Consider the following 17,810-nt stretch of genomic DNA (forward strand, 5'->3'; position numbering starts at 1 on the left):
TTCAGCATCCCGATCGCCGAAGAGAGTAGAGACCTTTTCGGCTTCAATTTAGGAGGACGAAGCTTCCGCTTCAAATGCGCTCCTCAAGGCTACTGCGGAAGCCCATCTATATTCAGTCAGGCTCTGAAAACACAACTAGACACAATTGTGCTGCCAGATGGGGTCAACTTTGATCCAGTACGTAGACGATCTACTGATCGCTACAGGCACTGAAGAGATTTGCAAGGAAGCTACGTTGTCGCTATTGCGTCACTTATGTGACATGAAGCACAAAGTCTCCCTTTCAAAACTGCAATTTTGTCGACAAGAAGTAACCTACCTAGGTCACATCTTATCGAAGGAGGGAAGGAGACTGACACCAGAAAGAATACAGGCAATTACAGAACTAAGTGCCCCAAGGACACAGAGAGAGGTTCGAGCCTTCTTGGGCATTACATCGTACTGTAGACAATGGATACCGAATTTCTCACTACTAGCCAAGCCCTTGCTGGCACTACTCCGCAAAGACACGCCTAATCCTATGCCTTGGTCTGAAGATTGTCAGACGAGTTTCCACGAGTTGCGTGATGCATTGTGTTCGGCCCCTGTGTTGGGAAACCCCAACTACAGTAAACCTTTTACATTGTATGTCCACGGAAAGGAAGGTTGTGCATTATCAGTCTTAACGCAACACTTTGGGGACAAACAGCGCCCATGCGCGTATTTTTCGGCAACTCTGGATCCAGTGGCTAAGGCACTGCCAAGTTGTCTAAGAGCAACCGCCGCAGCAGCTGTCTGCATTCGACAGTCTGCTGGATTAGTCATGAATAACACTCTGATCGTTATGGTTCCGCATGCAGTAGACATTTTGCTAAATAGGACCAAGACACAACATCTTACTAGCGCTCGACTATCCAGTTACGAACTTACCCTGCTAGCAAGTCACATCCACATAAAGAGGTGTGATACACTCAACCCCGCTACGTTATTACCCATCCCGACAGAGACAGACAAGATTGACAAACATGACTGCTGTTTCAGGACAGAAGAAGAGACAAAAGGGAGAGTAGACTTACAGGACACTCCCCTTCCCGAATGCAATGATACTTTATGGGTTGATGGTTCATGTTTCAAGTTGCCGAATGGTGATACGACCACAGCATATGCCGTAACGACATTACACACCATTGTAGAGACTGCACGCATTTCCCACAATTCTGCACAAGCTGCAGAGCTGATTGCGCTTACTAGAGCATGTGTGTTGGCGAAAGGAAAGCGAGTGAATGTATACACTGACAGCCAATATGCCTTTGGTGTGGCTCACAGTTTTGGGAGATTATGGCGTGAACGTGGGTTCCTTACGTCCCATGGTGCAAAGATACAACATGGCCAGCTAGTCAATGAGCTCCTTGAGTCACTCACCTTGCCCCTACAAGTCGCCATTATAAAATGCAGTGCACACAAAAAGATTCAGGATGATGTTGGCCGCGGAAATGCATTGGCAGATGAGGTTGCGAAAGAAACTGCAAGGAACACAATGAGTCGGATGTATGTTATGGGTCCCGCTAGATGGACTGCTGATGTGGGAATGTGTGAGGTCACCATTGAAAGCGTAAAATCGATACAAGCCGAGGCCACTGAGAACGAGGTGAATGAATGGAGAGAAAGCACAGGTAGATTGGATGCGAATGGTTGTTTGGTCGAACTATCAGAACACCAGCGATGGCTATTACCTAATGCATACGTACTTGCAGTAGTAACGATGGCTCACGGAATTGCGCACATCAGTTCGAAAGGAATCTGTAAACTATTGGCCCCAGTATGGCAGAATAGCAATATCCCAAAATATGCAAAGAATGTGGTCAAAAAGTGTATGGTGTGTTTGAAGTACAATCCCGGTAGGGGAACCCCAACTCCAGCTGGTCATTTTGCGCCTCCAACGTACCCGTTCGAGGTTTTGCAGCTCGACTTCATCCACATGGAGAGGTGCAACAACCTAAAGTATGTGCTCGTTGTTGTCTGCGCCTTTTCAAGGTGGGTGGAAGCGTACCCCCTTAAGGACAATACCGCTTTATCAACTGCCAAAGCACTCGTCAAAGAGTTCTTTCCGAGGTTCGGTATGCCTAGAATTGTCTAGAGTGATAACGGAAGTGAATTCGTAGGATGCGTGATGAAGAGAGTGTGTGAGTGTTTAGGCATCCACCAAAAATTCCACGCTGCAAATCACCCCCAATCAGCTGGATTAGTAGAGTGCTACAATGGCACTCTAAAACTCAAACTAGCCAAGATCCAAGCCAGTACAGGTCTTAAATGGCCTGACGCCCTGCCTCTAGCGCTTTTGTCAACCAGGATGACTGTCCACTCCAGATTAGGACTTAGCCCCCATGAGATCGTGTTTGGCCGCCCAGCCAACGTCTGGGGCGTGCCAAGACCCAAGAAACTAAGTGAGATAGAACACCCCGTACTACTTGACTATTTGTGCGAATTGACAACTAAATTGCGTGTTTTACACCAACAGGTTCACAGTTCCTCTCCACCAGCCTCTGACGATCCAGGTCACCTCATCGAACCCGGCTCGTGGGTTTTGGTGCGAAATTTCTAGCGCACCAACAACGGACAGCCGAGGTGGACCTAGTGCTGCTTTCAACGAGATCTGCTGTTCGGGTGGAAGGCAAGAAGAACTGGGTACATGGGACCCACTGCAAACGGATCCCTCTACCCCTTCCATACGACCGGTGGGTCAACAAAGGACTTGCCGACTCTGAGACAGAATCCGTACCTCGCTTCATCCCTTTCAGCGATGCACGTTTGAAAGAAACTAGTACCGAAAAGGAGAGTGATCATATTTTACAAGGACTTGTGTCGCCGTCAATGCAATTGGACACTACCGAACCTGAGACGCTGTTTGAAGACCACACCATACCTGGGAAACGACGGTACGACCTGCGGTCTAAACAAAGAGACTAATAAACGATTGACCTAATGTGATTTCCCTTTTCCCCTAAGAACTATTTTTTGGATTTTTCAGCTCTCTCGTCCCAGGGGAACTAGCTCATTTTTGATTTTTCGAACCGCCATCCGGTTCTGCTGCTAGGGTCGCGGTTGAAGTCTGGGGAGTGCAACTGGGAAGTTCTAGGTCCACGGTTCTGATTGGTCCACGGGAGTTACCCCGGACTGAGCAGAGCGCGCTCCCTGGGAGAATCAATCAACCACCGCGGGCAGCAACTAGAGGATGGAGTTTCCAAGGGTAGAGAGACCTATCAGACTCACGAACTTCGGAAAACAGTTATGCACGATACTGTCCAAAAGAAGATTCCTGATACTATGTGTTTTAATGTTATGTAGCATACTTGTGTTTTTTACTGGTTATACTCTACTATTTCTCCACACTACTTTCACCCTCTACCTGAACACGAGTCTGCCCGAAGACTCGAATTTGTAAACAATTCTTTCATTCAGCTCCTACACCAACACCAGTCCGTAATGAACACATCAAACTGTTGGATATGCGGACTTATGCCACACACAACCGATAAGGGGATCCCATACTTCATTTTGCCATTCAGCTACTATGGTTCTCTGTGGGCTTTCCAGACCATGTTCCTATTCGCCCTAGAACCATACCCGACCCGTTCCACTGCGAGCGATTCCAATAACAAGGCACTAATTGCAGGGATAAGAAATATGAGTAGGGATATCGACACATATCTGACAATCCCCAAAGATGAACTCAGTCCCTACACCCGTTGGAACGTGACTAAACATGGGGTTTACCTGGTCAAGAGCCAGGCAGCAAAGAAATCCCGCCCAGTTTGGATAGTGCCCCACCGAGGTCACTTATGCTTACAGGGTATTGGTAGGGACCCCACAGCACAGTTAGGAAAGAGCATTTGCACGGAAACATATGTATTTGCTTCCCGAACTTCCCCTATACTTTTGGCAGCCAAAGGCACGTATTTCGTTTGCCACGACCAAGCCTACACGTGGTTGCCCCCTGACTTCTCAGGTACATGTTTTATCTCATTTCTGCTGCCTCCCACCTACACGGCCAGAGCAGATTACCATCGGACAAGGACAGCTAGGGGTGTCGTGAGTAAAGACGACACCGCGGGTCAGGAATTCGCTGACTTCGCAAAGGGTTTTCTGCCATTTTGGGGGCCTATGGTGAACAGCAGAAATATTCGCCAGTTATCGAGGATAGTTGAATCCGCCGTGACTACGACGGCCGGAGCACTTGGCAATCTGACAACCGAGCTTCAGTCGGATCGACTTATGACCCTTCAGAACCGAATTGCCTTAGACATCATACTCGCCGATCGTGGTGGTGTGTGTAGAGTCATCCAATCCAGTTGTTGCATATTCATCCCTGATAACGCACCGACAGTATACCAGGCCATCTCCAAACTACACGAAATATCTGGTTCCCTTCACGTTGAGAAAGGGGATTGGTCCCTGCTGGGGTGGTTCTGGGAGCTGATCACTGCCTGGGGATGGAAAACTTTGATCTTCATTGGGATGATCTTGGCACTTCTGTTCATGTTTTGCCGATGTATACAGTGTGCTCCTGCACTATGTGGCCTCTGTGCTACCTCGTGTGTACGGAAGCCTGTGTCACAGGACGAGCTGAGTAACAGAATGATGCTACAGCAACATCTCCACGAATTTCTTCATACCGATTTGGACTCAGATTAGCATGAGTTATTGCCTTATATGAGGGCAAAAGGAGGGTCTGTGGTTCTAAAAATCCGGACCGTGGTGTTTTCCCGATATCGAGGTCCAATACCCGTGTCACAAAACCTCAACGTACCAAGACGATTTTGGTATCTATGAACCGATAATAATTAGGACATCATTCCTATGTATTTGCGTCACAATCGAGGGTTGCCAACACCCCAAAATCGTAGTTTCCGTCCCCATCCCTTAAACTCCATTTTGTGAACGGCATCCATCTTGCATCTTGCCCTCATGTTAAGTCAATTAAAGGTCGAGCTTGATCAAAAGGGACACGTCCACCTTTCGTGACTTCCCCCTGACCTGTCCCAACTGACTCCATTGCCTTAGGCCAAACCTGTTTGGGCAGCTCCTCGCCCAGTGGCCGAATACGATAGCATCAATACATAACATTCCACAAACCATTCACTACATACAGACCATGCTTTCTGCAAACATGCACCTGTCCACATTCCTTGTTTATGGCCAGTTTTATGACTGGGTTGTACCTTTCTTTATTAAGGTTTCATCGATATCTGATGGGAGTTCCAGGCCTAACTGGGTAATCTATCAACAAACTGGACATCTAAAATATGGGCTTGCTTACATGACTCCGCTCTTTGTATTATTGTAGAAATATGTGTATAGCCATATCATAAACTCAGGAATTCTTGCTTGCAGCTATTATTTTTGTATATAAGGAGACGGCTGGTTCTGTAAAAACGAACAGTCTCCCGAGAACCTACTCTCCGTGTGGTGTACTTCTGGGACACGTGTTACTTGGTAGCTACCAATAAAACTTGATCTTTGACGGTAACTAGAAGACTCAGTGTTTCTGTGGTCCGGAACAAGGGAGAACTCAGAGGTCTTCGGGTGCTACCCCCTGGCACCACCGGGTTCCTAAAAACCCGGCACCTCAGAGATCGACGAGATCAAGCTTGCCTGCCTTCCAACAGCCCGATCCACAGTCCCTGCAGAGCTGAGACCCGTGGAGGCGACCGGAAGCGTGGGGCACGCCATCTTGGAAAGACCACGAGACGCTGACAGTGCAGCCCACGAGTGACCCTCGAAGCTGTACACCGGGGTTTGAGAAGCCCCAACCCTGAGCCACACTTGCACCGAAGTTCAGCCCTCCACACTCGACGAGTGCTGCGTGGGGCCCTTCTGCTTCTTTTGGCTCAACGCGTTGGCCCGGTCACTTGCCAGCCGGCTTGTGGCCCCTGTGCCGACGAAACTTGAAATTCGACCTGCGATTCTGGTTGCTCCAGATTTGCACCAGCTCCCCTGAAAAGGAGCCCCCACTCTGACCCTCCTGGTTCGAGTGAGAAGCAATCTCCCGGTTCCGCGTGGATTGCTTTTGCCAAGTGTTGTTTGCTCCAATCTTGAAGCCGACAGCGCCGACGGCGAGAGCCTGCGTGGGACAGATCGTGACCTGCTCCTGGAAATCGTAGATGCCCCCGAGCCCACGTGACAGCGGAGAGAAGCTCCTCGACGACCACCTGACTGTGCCCGACATTGCCTGGTTCCGTCCTGGTTCCACCCTGGTCACTGCTGAGTGACCCAGACTCTGTCCCCTCTGCTTTCAGGTACTTTTCGACTTGAGTCCACCCTTGGACTCCACCGGACACTTCTCTTTCACCCCGCCTGCAGCCCTTTCAGCTTCAAGCACCAAGAGCCTGCGTGACGAAACCCGACTCAACTTCGACCCTGTGCACCCGCTTCCTGTGGGTGAGGTAACTTTGCTCCGCCGGTGTTCCCACACTGGTACACATCTCTAGGGTCTGTGTCTTAAGTTTTGTTCCTCTAGGTTCAGCGGAAGTGTCCTTAAACTTTAACTCTACAACTTTTACGCACCATTGGTTAACATTGGTGCATGCGTGCGCTTTCCGCACTGCACCCGAATCCCGTGGGCCTCTCCCGACTTCAGCATTGCTTGTCCCGACTGCTCCCAGCGATTCCCTAGGCCCTAGGCCTAACCACTGTTCGATTGGTACCTCTTATACCACTTGTTTAGTATATGGTCTGAGTGGCCCCTCGCCCTCATCCATATTTGTGCAACTTTGTATGTTATACTGTGCTTTTGATTTAACGCTTGTGCCCCTTTATTCATAAAGAGTACTGGGGATTGTTTTTAGTAATAAACACATATATTTTTATAATATATACTTGTGTGGTGTCCTTTCATTTGATATTACAGGATTGTATGTGGTAAAACAGCTCGCTTAACACGACCTCTTAAGTTAAGCCTTTAGGCTGCTTAGTCCATGCTACCCCTAGGATAGCTTGTCTAATAAGGTTGACTTACAACCAGACACCATAAGGGATTGTTTGGTCTGATAACCGGTGGTTCCAGAATTGGAAACATCACCTATCAGGCCAACTTCTCACATTGGTGAGCAGCGGTGCGAATTTGAGCTTGCTGTTGTTTTACCATTGCAATCTTTTATCAAATTGAAAGATCACATCAGGTACCTCTAGGTACATATAAATCAAAAGCTTAGCATATTTAAGTTCTACTGAACTTAGTAGTTGTAGATTAAAGGGAGTAGCACACCCTGACTACAACTCACTTTCAAGGTACAGTAGGGAAACACTTAGTGTAGGTAGGTGCATCACTTACACCACACTAGAGTCATGTCGGACACAGGAAAAGCCTCAGGGTCTGCTCCTGTGACAGTTGACCTTACCGAGGCAACTTCCAGCTATGACAAATTAACCCGAAAGGACTTGATTGCCTTGTGCATCTCAAGAGGGTTAAAAAGGGGCAGAAGTCCCACCAGTCCTATCCTGATAGCCATTCTAGAACAGGATGACTTAGAGAAGGCGAATGCAGTTCCCTTAGAGTCAGGAGATGGAGTGAACCCCCCTGTAACTGATACCCCTCCAGAAGAAGAAGAAGAGGAAGAGGAGGAAGAGGAGGAGGAGGAGGACTCAGATGTAGAGGACCCAGAAAAACAGGATCAGAGGGGTAGCCAGGTCCTAGTTGCCAGGCTTAACCAGGCCAACTTAGACCTACTGGGAAATGGAGAGGGCCAGCACCTCCCCAGATCCCACCATGTCATTCTCCCAGGCAACAGAAGAGTGAGATCTCCCTCAGGGGACTCTCATATTTCTAGTGCCTCAAGAGAATCTCAGAGAGGTATGACTGCCTCTCAGAAGATAGAGCATAGGGCCAGAATGAGGGCTGTCAAACTCCAAATAGAGAGGGAGGAGGTAGCCTTGGCTCAAGCTAGACTTGCCTTGGCAAGAGAGCAGAAATTGTGTGGCTTAGATGCCACTGGTGGCAGCAACATTCCTAGAGAAAAAGACAGGAGCTATGATAATAGAAACCTGACAAAAATTGTGGCCCCCTACAAGGAAGGGGATGACATCCACAAATGGATGACTGCTCTTGAGAGAGCCTGCATGGTACAGCAGGTTCCTCAGGATCAGTGGGCTGCAATTTTATGGTACTCCTTTTCTGAGAAAGGGAGGGACAGGCTCCTCACAGTTAGACCTGAGGATGCCAAAAACTACTCTGTCTTGAAGAGTGCTCTTATTGAAGGGTTTGGCCTAACCACTGAGCAATACAGGTTGTTGTTCAGAGACACCCAAAAAGCACAGACTCAAGACTGGACTGATTTCGTAGATTGTGCCACTAAGGCTCTGGAGGGTTGGTTGCAGGGAAGTAAAGTTTCAGACTATACAGGATTGTACAATCTTATCATGAGAGAACAGATCCTTAATAACTGTACAAACCAGCTGTTGCATCAATACCTTATTGACTCTGATCTGACCTCTCCCCAAGAATTGGGAAAGAAGGCAGACAAATGGGTCAGAACAAGGATTAAGCAGAAACCCCAGAACCAAGGTGGTGACCAGAAGAAAACAGACCAGAAGGGTGGAAATCAGAAAGATAAAGAAAAAGACCAGAAGTCTTCAGGCCCCCAAACTAATAATAAGGAGGGTGGTTCCCAAAATGGAAACAAGAAAAAGAAGAATAATGGCCCAAAGAAGCCTTGGTGTAATACCTGCAAATCAGTTTCACACTGGGGCAGTGAATGCACCAAGACAAATCCAGTCCCCACCACTGCAGCTCCTAAAGCAACTGCACCCCCTAGTACAGTCAGCAGTGGTGGAACACAGCCAAAGGGTGTAGTAGGGTTAACCCTGGGTACTGAAGTAGGATCTGGCCTAGTCAGAATCCCTACTCAGGCAGTTCTCCTATATGATGTGGACTTAACTTTGTCCACTACAGTAAGCCCCAGTAACCTGGGCAAATATAGGCAGACGCCTTTAATTAATGAGAAACTGGCTCAGGCCTACAGGGACACATGTGCCAGTGTCACAATGGTGACACCTGACTTTGTGGACCCTGGACAGATTGTACTAGGTGAAAGTTACCTAGTGACCAATGCCAGCAACTCCACTACTTCCCATAGTGTGGCAGTTGTGAACTTCTCCTGGGGAGGGGTAGATGGCCTAAAGAAAGTTGTTGTGAGTGCAGACCTCCCAGTAGACGGTCTGTTAGGCAATGATCTTGAAAGCTCAGTTTGGTCAGAAGTGGAGTACAGGACTCATGCAGAAATGCTAGGGATTTCAGCTCATGTCCTTGCAGTGACAAGGTCTCAGGCTAAGAAGTGCCTTCCTGAACCAGTGGTGGATCTTGGAACAATAGACCAACCACAACCCAAGAGAAGGAGCAAGAGAGGAAAGGCTGAGCCTTCCACGTTGCCCCAGGTTGAGGATCAAGTTTCAGAGGAAACTGATTCTGCAGTCCAAGAGGAGACTGTCTCTGAGGAACTTCAACCTGACCAGGTTGAGTTTCTGGGGACAGGGGGACCCTCAAGGGCAGACCTGAGGCAGGCTCAATTAGATTGCCCTTCCCTTGAACCCCTCAGACAGCAGGCTGCTGCTGAGGCTGCTGGGGATGCCCAAGGTACCCATACTGTGTATTGGGATGATGGACTCCTTTACTCAGAGGCTAGAGACCCCAAGCCTGGTACAGCCAGGAGGTTGGTTATACCTCTGAAGTTTAGGGGCTTCCTCCTTACCTTGGCCCATGATATTCCCCTTGCAGGACACTTAGGCCAGAACAAGACGTGGGACAGGCTTGTTTCACACTTTCACTGGCCTCATATGTCAGAAAATGTCAAGGAGTTTTGTCGCTCCTGTGTCACTTGCCAGGCCAGTGGTAAGTCAGGTGGCACATCAAAGGCCCCCCTCATACCACTACCTGTGGTGGGGGTACCCTTTGAAAGAGTTGGAATAGATATTGTGGGTCCCATGGATCCTCAAACAGCATCTGGAAACAGATTTATACTGGTGGTAGTGGATCATGCCACCAGGTATCCAGAGGCTATTCCCCTGAGGACCACCACAGCACCTGTGGTGGCAAAAGCCCTCATTGCAGTTTTCTCAAGAGTGGGCTTTCCAAAGGAGGTACTGTCAGACAGAGGTACAAACTTCATGTCTAGCTATTTAAAAGCAATGTGGAAGGAGTGTGGAGTAAACTACAAGTTTACCACACCCTATCACCCACAGTGCAATGGGCTTGTGGAGAGATTCAACAAGACCCTGAAGGGAATGATAAAAGGATTACCAGAGAAGCTTAGGCGGAAATGGGACATTCTTTTACCCTGCTTGCTCTTTGCTTACAGAGAGGTCCCACAGAAGGGGGTTGGCTACAGCCCTTTTGAACTTTTGTTTGGCCACCCTGTGAGGGGTCCATTGTGTTTGGTAAAGGAAGGATGGGAGTTACCTCTCAAAAAGCCCAAACTAGACATTGTGGACTATGTACTTGGTCTCCGCTCCAGGATGGCTGAATACATGGAGAGAGCATCCAAAAACCTGGAGGCCAGCCAAGAATTACAAAAAGCTTGGCATGACCAAAAGGCTGTACTGGTAGAGTTCCAACCAGGACTGAAGGTGTGGGTACTGGAGCCAGTGGCCCCAGCAGCACTCCAGGACAAATGGAGTGGACCCTATCCTATCATTGAGAAAAAGGGAGAAGTCACCTATCTGGTTGACTTGGGAACCCCTAGGAGCCCTCACAGGGTAATCCATGTGAATAGTTTGAAAGCATTTGTGGACAGGGAGGACATGAGCTTGCTCATGGCCACAGATGGGGATCAGGAGGAAGAGAGTGACCCTCTCCCAGACCTGCTTTCTCAGAACCCTGATGATGGTTCAGTTGATGGAGTAGCCTTGGCAGGCAGCCTCACTGACCAGCAACAGAGGGACTGCAGACAAGTTTTGCAGGCCCACAGGCATTTGTTTTCACTCAAACCCAGCCAGACTGACTGGTGCACCCATGTGGTGGACACTGGTGACAGTCTGCCTGTGAAGAATAAGATCTACAGGCAACCTGACCATGTCAGGGATTGCATCAAGGCTGAGGTGCAAAAGATGTTGGAGCTTGGAGTGATTGAGCCATCAGAGAGCCCATGGGCCAGCCCAGTAGTCCTTGTGCCAAAACCTCATACCCAAGATGGAAAGAGAGAAATGAGGTTTTGCGTGGACTACAGGGGTCTCAATGCTGTCACTAGGACAGATGCTCACCCCATTCCAAGAGCAGATGAGCTCATTGACAGACTGGCTTCTGCCAAGTTTCTGAGCACATTTGATTTGACAGCTGGCTACTGGCAAATCAGACTAGCTGAGGAGTCAAAAGCCAAAACAGCATTCTCTACCCCTAGTGGACACTATCAGTTTGTGGTAATGCCCTTTGGTTTGAAGAATGCACCTGCCACTTTCCAAAGGTTGGTGAACCAAGTCCTTGCTGGGTTGGATGACTTTTGTGCAGCGTATCTAGATGATATTGCTGTCTTTAGCTCCACCTGGGAGGATCATCTGATCCACCTGAAGAAGGTTTTGGAGGCTCTGCAAAAGGCAGGCCTAACTATCAAGGCTACTAAGTGCCAGATAGGGCAGAGTAAGGTTGTGTACCTGGGCCACCTAGTAGGTGGGGGTCAGGTTCAACCACTGGAGAGCAAAATCCAGACCATACAGGACTGGGCTCCTCCAGTTACCCAGACACAAGTCAGAGCCTTCTTGGGCCTGACTGGGTATTACAGAAAGTTTTTGAAAAACTATGGGTCTATAGTGACACCATTAAATGACTTGACATCCAAGAAGATGCCAAAAAAGGTTCAGTGGACAGTTAGCTGTCAAAAGGCATTTGAGGACCTGAAGAAGGCCATGTGCTCTGCACCTATCCTGAAGAGTCCTGACTACTCCAAACAGTTCATTGTACAGACAGATGCTTCTGAGTTGGGGGTGGGAGCTGTGCTCTCACAACTTAATCAAGATGGTCAAGACCAGCCCATTGCTTTTATTAGCAGAAGGCTGACCCCCAGAGAGAAACGTTGGTCAGCCATTGAGAGGGAGGCCTTTGCTGTGGTTTGGGCCCTGAAGAAGTTGAGGTCCTACTTGTTTGGAACTCACTTCCTAGTTCAGACAGACCATAAGCCCCTCTTGTGGCTCAATCAGATGAAGGGTGAAAATCCCAAACTGCTCAGGTGGTCCATTTCCCTACAGGGGATGGACTTTACAGTGGAGCACCGCCCAGGGACTGACCATGGTAATGCAGATGGTCTCTCCAGGTACTTCCACTTAGAACATGAAGACTTATCTGGTCAAGGTTAGTTTAATGTCCCTGCGTTTGGGGGGGGGTTGTGTAGGAGAGTAGGGTCTGCTATCCTATGGTCAGCCCAAATTTTTGCTTTTTGCTTCACTGGTTTTCGACTACTGAGGCTGTGGGCCTGCTGATCAGACCCCCAGCCTGCTGTTCTCTCACTAAATTAATGATACATGTGCTATAGGCACATACCACAATTGGAAATGGACTCCTTGTCAGCCCCTGTATAATGCACTATAGGTGCCCAGGGCATAGGGGCCACCAAGGCCTACCAGGGGCTGCAGCATATCTTTTGCCACCCCTGGCTGGTTCTTAATTTGACACAACTGGCTGATCACTCAGCTGGGGTAAGGTGGTGTAATCACCCCTTACTTAGATATAGTATACCTATATCTAAACCTATATCTGGACACATATTAACCTGTGAGCCACTCCTATGGAAGGCCTCATCAATCCTGGAGGCAGAGTGTGTGGTTTAATGTGAGATGGAGCTCTAGCATGAGCTGAGCCTGTCTGCAGCTGTCGGGAACAACTCCCTAAGCTGTTTCAGGATAATGCCATACCATATACTCTTAAGCGCCTTATAATCCTCGCGGTTATATAGCAACTTTGGTTTGGCTTTATCAAAACATGTCGTGTAAGGTGTCATACGATTTGGAATACTATCCCCTCGCCAGTTCTGCCGACGGGGATAGCATTCCACCCCTCTAGAGGGGTAAGACATGTTACTTTACTTAAATGCGGTTAATTTCTAAAAGGACCTTGGATCCACAAAATGGATGCCTCTGCCACAGACACGAGTCTGACCCCCTGAAGCTGACCGAAACTCAGCCAAATGGGGCCTGGACAAAGGGTTTCCTGTCGCAGGGAGGTGTTACACCCCCTCAGACAGGAGATAGCGGATTGTAGCGGGGAGGTTTGAAAGAAACCAGACACTGCCTGGGGAGCACAAGGCTGCCCCTTGCATAATCAGGCCAAACCGGTTCTGGGGCACTCCAGCCCTCGTGCCAGGGCGGCCTGGATCAAAGGAAAGGGGTGTATCCACCCCCTTCCTGGGTCCCACCCATAGGAGGGGACCTAGCAGGTAATCCAGCCCCCCAGATTCGAATAAGAGTGGGAGCAGTGCCAAGACACTTCAGATTATCCTGACGAAACATAAGAAACGAAACTCTGGACCCTTCGACGTCCTACTCGACGTAGAAGCCCGTAGAATCTCCCTTGTGGTCAAGGAGTGACCACCCTGTGCAAACAGGCACCATCCAGCCATCGACGTCTGCTTTGTCGCAGTTCCCGCCGGAACTCGAGCGACAGAGATCGACGAGATCAAGCTTGCCTGCCTTCCAACAGCCCGATCCACAGTCCCTGCAGAGCTGAGACCCGTGGAGGCAACCGGAAGCGTGGGGCACGCCATCTTGGAAAGACCACGAGACGCTGACCGTGCAGCCCACGAGTGACCCTCGAAGCTGTACACCGGGGTTTGAGAAGCCCCAACCCTGAGCCACACTTGCACCGAAGTTCAGCCCTCCACACTCGACGAGTGCTGCGTGGGGCCCTTCTGCTTCTTTTGGCTCAACGCGTTGGCCCGGTCACTTGCCAGCCGGCTTGTGGCCCCTGTGCCGACGAAACTTGAAATTCGACCTGCGATTCTGGTTGCTCCAGATTTGCACCAGCTCCCCTGAAAAGGAGCCCCCACTCTGACCCTCCTGGTTCGCGTGAGAAGCAATCTCCCGGTTCCGCGTGGATTGCTTTTGCCAAGTGTTGTTTGCTCCAATCTTGAAGCCGACAGCGCCGACGGCGAGAGCCTGCGTGGGACAGATCGTGACCTGCTCCTGGACATCGTAGATTCCCCCGAGCCCACGTGACAGCGGAGAGAAGCTCCTCGACGACGACCTGACTGCGCCCGACATTGCCTGGTTCCGTCCTGGTTCCACCCTGGTCACTGCTGAGTGACCCAGACTCTGTCCCCTCTGCTTTCAGGTACTTTTCGACTTAAGTCCACCCTTGGACTCCACCGGACACTTCTCTTTCACCCCGCCTGCAGCCCTTTCAGCTTCAAGCACCAAGAGCCTGCGTGACGAAACCCGACTCAACTTCGACCCTGTGCACCCGCTTCCTGTGGGTGAGGTAACTTTGCTCCGCCGGTGTTCCCACACTGGTACACATCTCTAGGGTCTGTGTCTTAAGTTTTGTTCCTCTAGGTTCAGCGGAAGTGTCCTTGAACTTTAACTCTACAACTTTTACGCACCATTGGTTAACATTGGTGCATGCGTGCGCTTTCCGCACTGCACCCGAATCCCGTGGGCCTCTCCCGACTTCAGCATTGCTTGTCCCGACTGCTCCCAGCGATTCCCTAGGCCCTAGGCCTAACCACTGTTCGATTGGTACCTCTTATACCACTTGTTTAGTATATGGTCTGAGTGGCCCCTCGCCCTCATCCATATTTGTGCAACTTTGTATGTTATACTGTGCTTTTGATTTAACGCTTGTGCCCCTTTATTCATAAAGAGTACTGGGGATTGTTTTTAGTAATAAACACATATATTTTTATAATATATACTTGTGTGGTGTCCTTTCATTTGATATTACAGGATTGTATGTGGTAAAACAGCTCGCTTAACACGACCTCTTAAGTTAAGCCTTTAGGCTGCTTAGTCCATGCTACCCCTAGGATAGCTTGTCTAATAAGGTTGACTTACAACCAGACACCATAAGGGATTGTTTGGTCTGATAACCGGTGGTTCCAGAATTGGAAACATCACCTATCAGGCCAACTTCTCACACATGCTATAGCCAGCAGAGGCTTACCTGGGTGCAAGAGATAGCTGGGTGCCATTCCATAGGCAGCAGAGGCATACCCGGGTGCAAGAGATAGTTGGGCGCCATGCCATAGGCAGCAGATGCTTACCTGGGTGCGAGAGATAGTTGGGTGCCATGCCATAGGCAGCAGATGCTTACCTGGGTGCGAGAGATAGTTGGGCGCCATGCTATAGCCAGCAGAGGCATACCCGAGTGCAAGAGATAGTTGGGTGCCATGCCATAGGCAGCAGACGCTTACCTGGGTGCGAGAGATAGTTGGGCGCCATGCTATAGCCAGCAGAGGCATACCCGAGTGCAAGAGATAGTTTGGCGCCATGTCATAGGCAACAGAGGATTACCTGGGCGGGAGAGATAGTTGGGCGCCATGCCATAGGCAGCAGATGCTTACCTGGGTGCGAGAGATAGTTGGGTGCCATGCTATAGCTAGCAGAGGCTTACCTGGGTGCGAGAGATAGTTGGGCGCCATGCTATAGCCAGCAGACGCTTACCAGGGTGCGAGAGATAGTTGGGCGCCATGCCACAGCCAGCAGAGGCTTACCTGGGTGCGAGAGATAGTTGGGCGCCATGCTATAGCCAGCAGACGCTTACCAGGGTGCGAGAGATAGTTGGGCGCCATGCCACAGCCAGCAGAGGCTTTCCTGGGTGCGAGAGATAGTTGGGCGCTATGCTATAGCCAGCAGAGGCATACCCGAGTGCAAGAGATAGTTGGGTGCCATGCCATAGGCAGTAGACGCTTACCTGGGTGCGAGAGATAGTTAGGCGCCATGCTATAGCCAGCAGAGGCTTACCCGAGTGCAAGAGATAGTTGGGTGCCATGCCATGCCATAGGCAGTAGACGCTTACCTGGGTGCGAGAGATAGTTGGGCGCCATGCTATAGCCAGCAGAGGCTTACCCGAGTGCAAGAGATAGTTGGGTGCCATGCCATAGGCAGCAGATGCTTACCTGGGTGCGAGAGATAGTTGGGTGCCATGCCATAGGCAGCAGATGCTTACCTGGGTGCGAGAGATAGTTGGGCGCCATGCTATAGCCAGCAGAGGCATACCCGAGTGCAAGAGATAGTTGGGTGCCATGCCATAGGCAGTAGACGCTTACCTGGGTGCGAGAGATAGTTGGGCGCCATGCCACAGCCAGCAGAGGCTTACCTGGGTGTGAGAGATAGTTGGGCTCCATGCCACAGCCAGCAGAGGCTTACCTGGGTGTGAGAGATAGTTGGGCTCCATGCTATAAGCAGCAAAGTCTTACTTGAGTGTGAGAGATAGTTGAGCTATAGCCAGCAGAGGCATACCCGGGTGCAAGAGATAGTTGGGCACCATGCTATAGCCAGCAGAGGCATACCCGAGTGCAAGAGATAGTTGGGCGCCATGCCATAGGCAGCAAAGTCTTACTTGAGTGTGAGAGATAGTTGGGTGCCATGCCATAGGCAGTAGACGCTTACCTGGGTGCCAGAGATAGTTGGGCGCCATGCTATAGCCAGCAGAGGCTTACCTGGGTGTGAGAGATAGTTGGGCGCCATGCTATAGCCAGCAGAGGCATACCAGAGTGCAAGAGATAGTTGGGCGCCATGCCATAGGCAGCAAAGTCTTACTTGAGTGTGAGAGATAGTTGAGCTATAGGCAGCATGAAATAGCAGTATCATAAATGTGTCCAAAGCCTTGGTTTGGCTCATAACCAGCCACATTGACCACAGTCTGACAAGCGAATCTGACGCACCCTACTTGTTGGTACCTTAAAGTAGTCGCCAAAAGACCAATTGCCCAGCATCTCAAAGAAGGTGTGATGGTAAACGTCGCGTCCCACGTCCTCCAGGTCATTGTGTTTGCCACCGGCGCGCACGCACTTCTGACTGTTCACCACACGCCGGTACTGGGCCATCTCGCTTCGGGGATCCACAGTGCCTAAAAAGATGGGTTTGAACTGCCAGGAAAGAGACAAAGCAGCAGTAAGAGGACCTGTGACAGCTGCAAATGGACATTTAATCAAGCAACAGAGGCATGGAGAACTACTGGGTGAAAATCAAATCAGTTATAGTATGAAATTCCACACTTTCCTTATTGTTTGTTGGGAAGCCTCATGTTTATGCAATCTAAATTTCTCCTCATTTCTCCATTTTTTGATAATTATATTTAAAATGCACATTTAGCGCTCACAACCTCTCGATTTTATGTCAAGACGGAAGGCTAGCATTATACATAACCTTTTATTTACCACTTCTGAGCAGCACTTATGGCTTCAACTAGAATAGCATGAAGTAATAGAACATCCATTGAGTACATAAACCCCAATGCTCCAATCCCATCCTCTTTTGTTTGCTGCTTCTGAGGAGGTGAGTATATTTTTAACCTTTTGTATATGAATACAGTTGAATAGGTTTTAATAGAAACTTACAAAAATAGTTAGTATGGTTTGAGATTGGTATGCTTGCGAGTATGTATGAAATACCCAATTTTCGGGTAAATTAAATGGGCTACATTGCATGGTGTAGGTATTGATAGGTAACTAGTTTCTGGTCTTCACTAAGAACCGAGGTGTGAGCTTCTTGAATTCTCATTCGATTTATGAAAGGATATGAAACGAGAGGAGGCGCTGCACGATCATAGGATACGCCAAGGTATCCAACTGAAGTTGTACCTGTCAAGCAAACAAGAAATGAACTCATCCAAAATGCCATTAAGTTCTCAGGTATGG

At 49.4% G+C, this 17,810-nt stretch overlaps 1 protein-coding gene across 3 annotated transcripts in view; it reads right to left on the bottom strand.

Moving 5' to 3' along the window:
* Nucleotides 1-17,810, bottom strand: part of LOC144822096 (alanine--tRNA ligase, mitochondrial-like) — a 198,704-nt gene that overhangs the window by 175,885 nt on the left and 5,009 nt on the right. For all 3 annotated transcript variants that reach the window (XM_078679217.1, XM_078679219.1, XM_078679218.1), the window contains exon 2: nucleotides 16,851-17,039. In XM_078679217.1, coding sequence (XP_078535343.1) covers nucleotides 16,851-17,039 — 189 coding nt within the window. The remainder of the gene's footprint in view (nucleotides 1-16,850; nucleotides 17,040-17,810) is intronic.

The sequence above is a fragment of the Lissotriton helveticus genome, chromosome 3_1, assembly GCF_964261635.1.
Source record: "Lissotriton helveticus chromosome 3_1, aLisHel1.1, whole genome shotgun sequence".
Classification (NCBI taxonomy): Eukaryota; Metazoa; Chordata; class Amphibia; order Caudata; family Salamandridae; genus Lissotriton; species Lissotriton helveticus.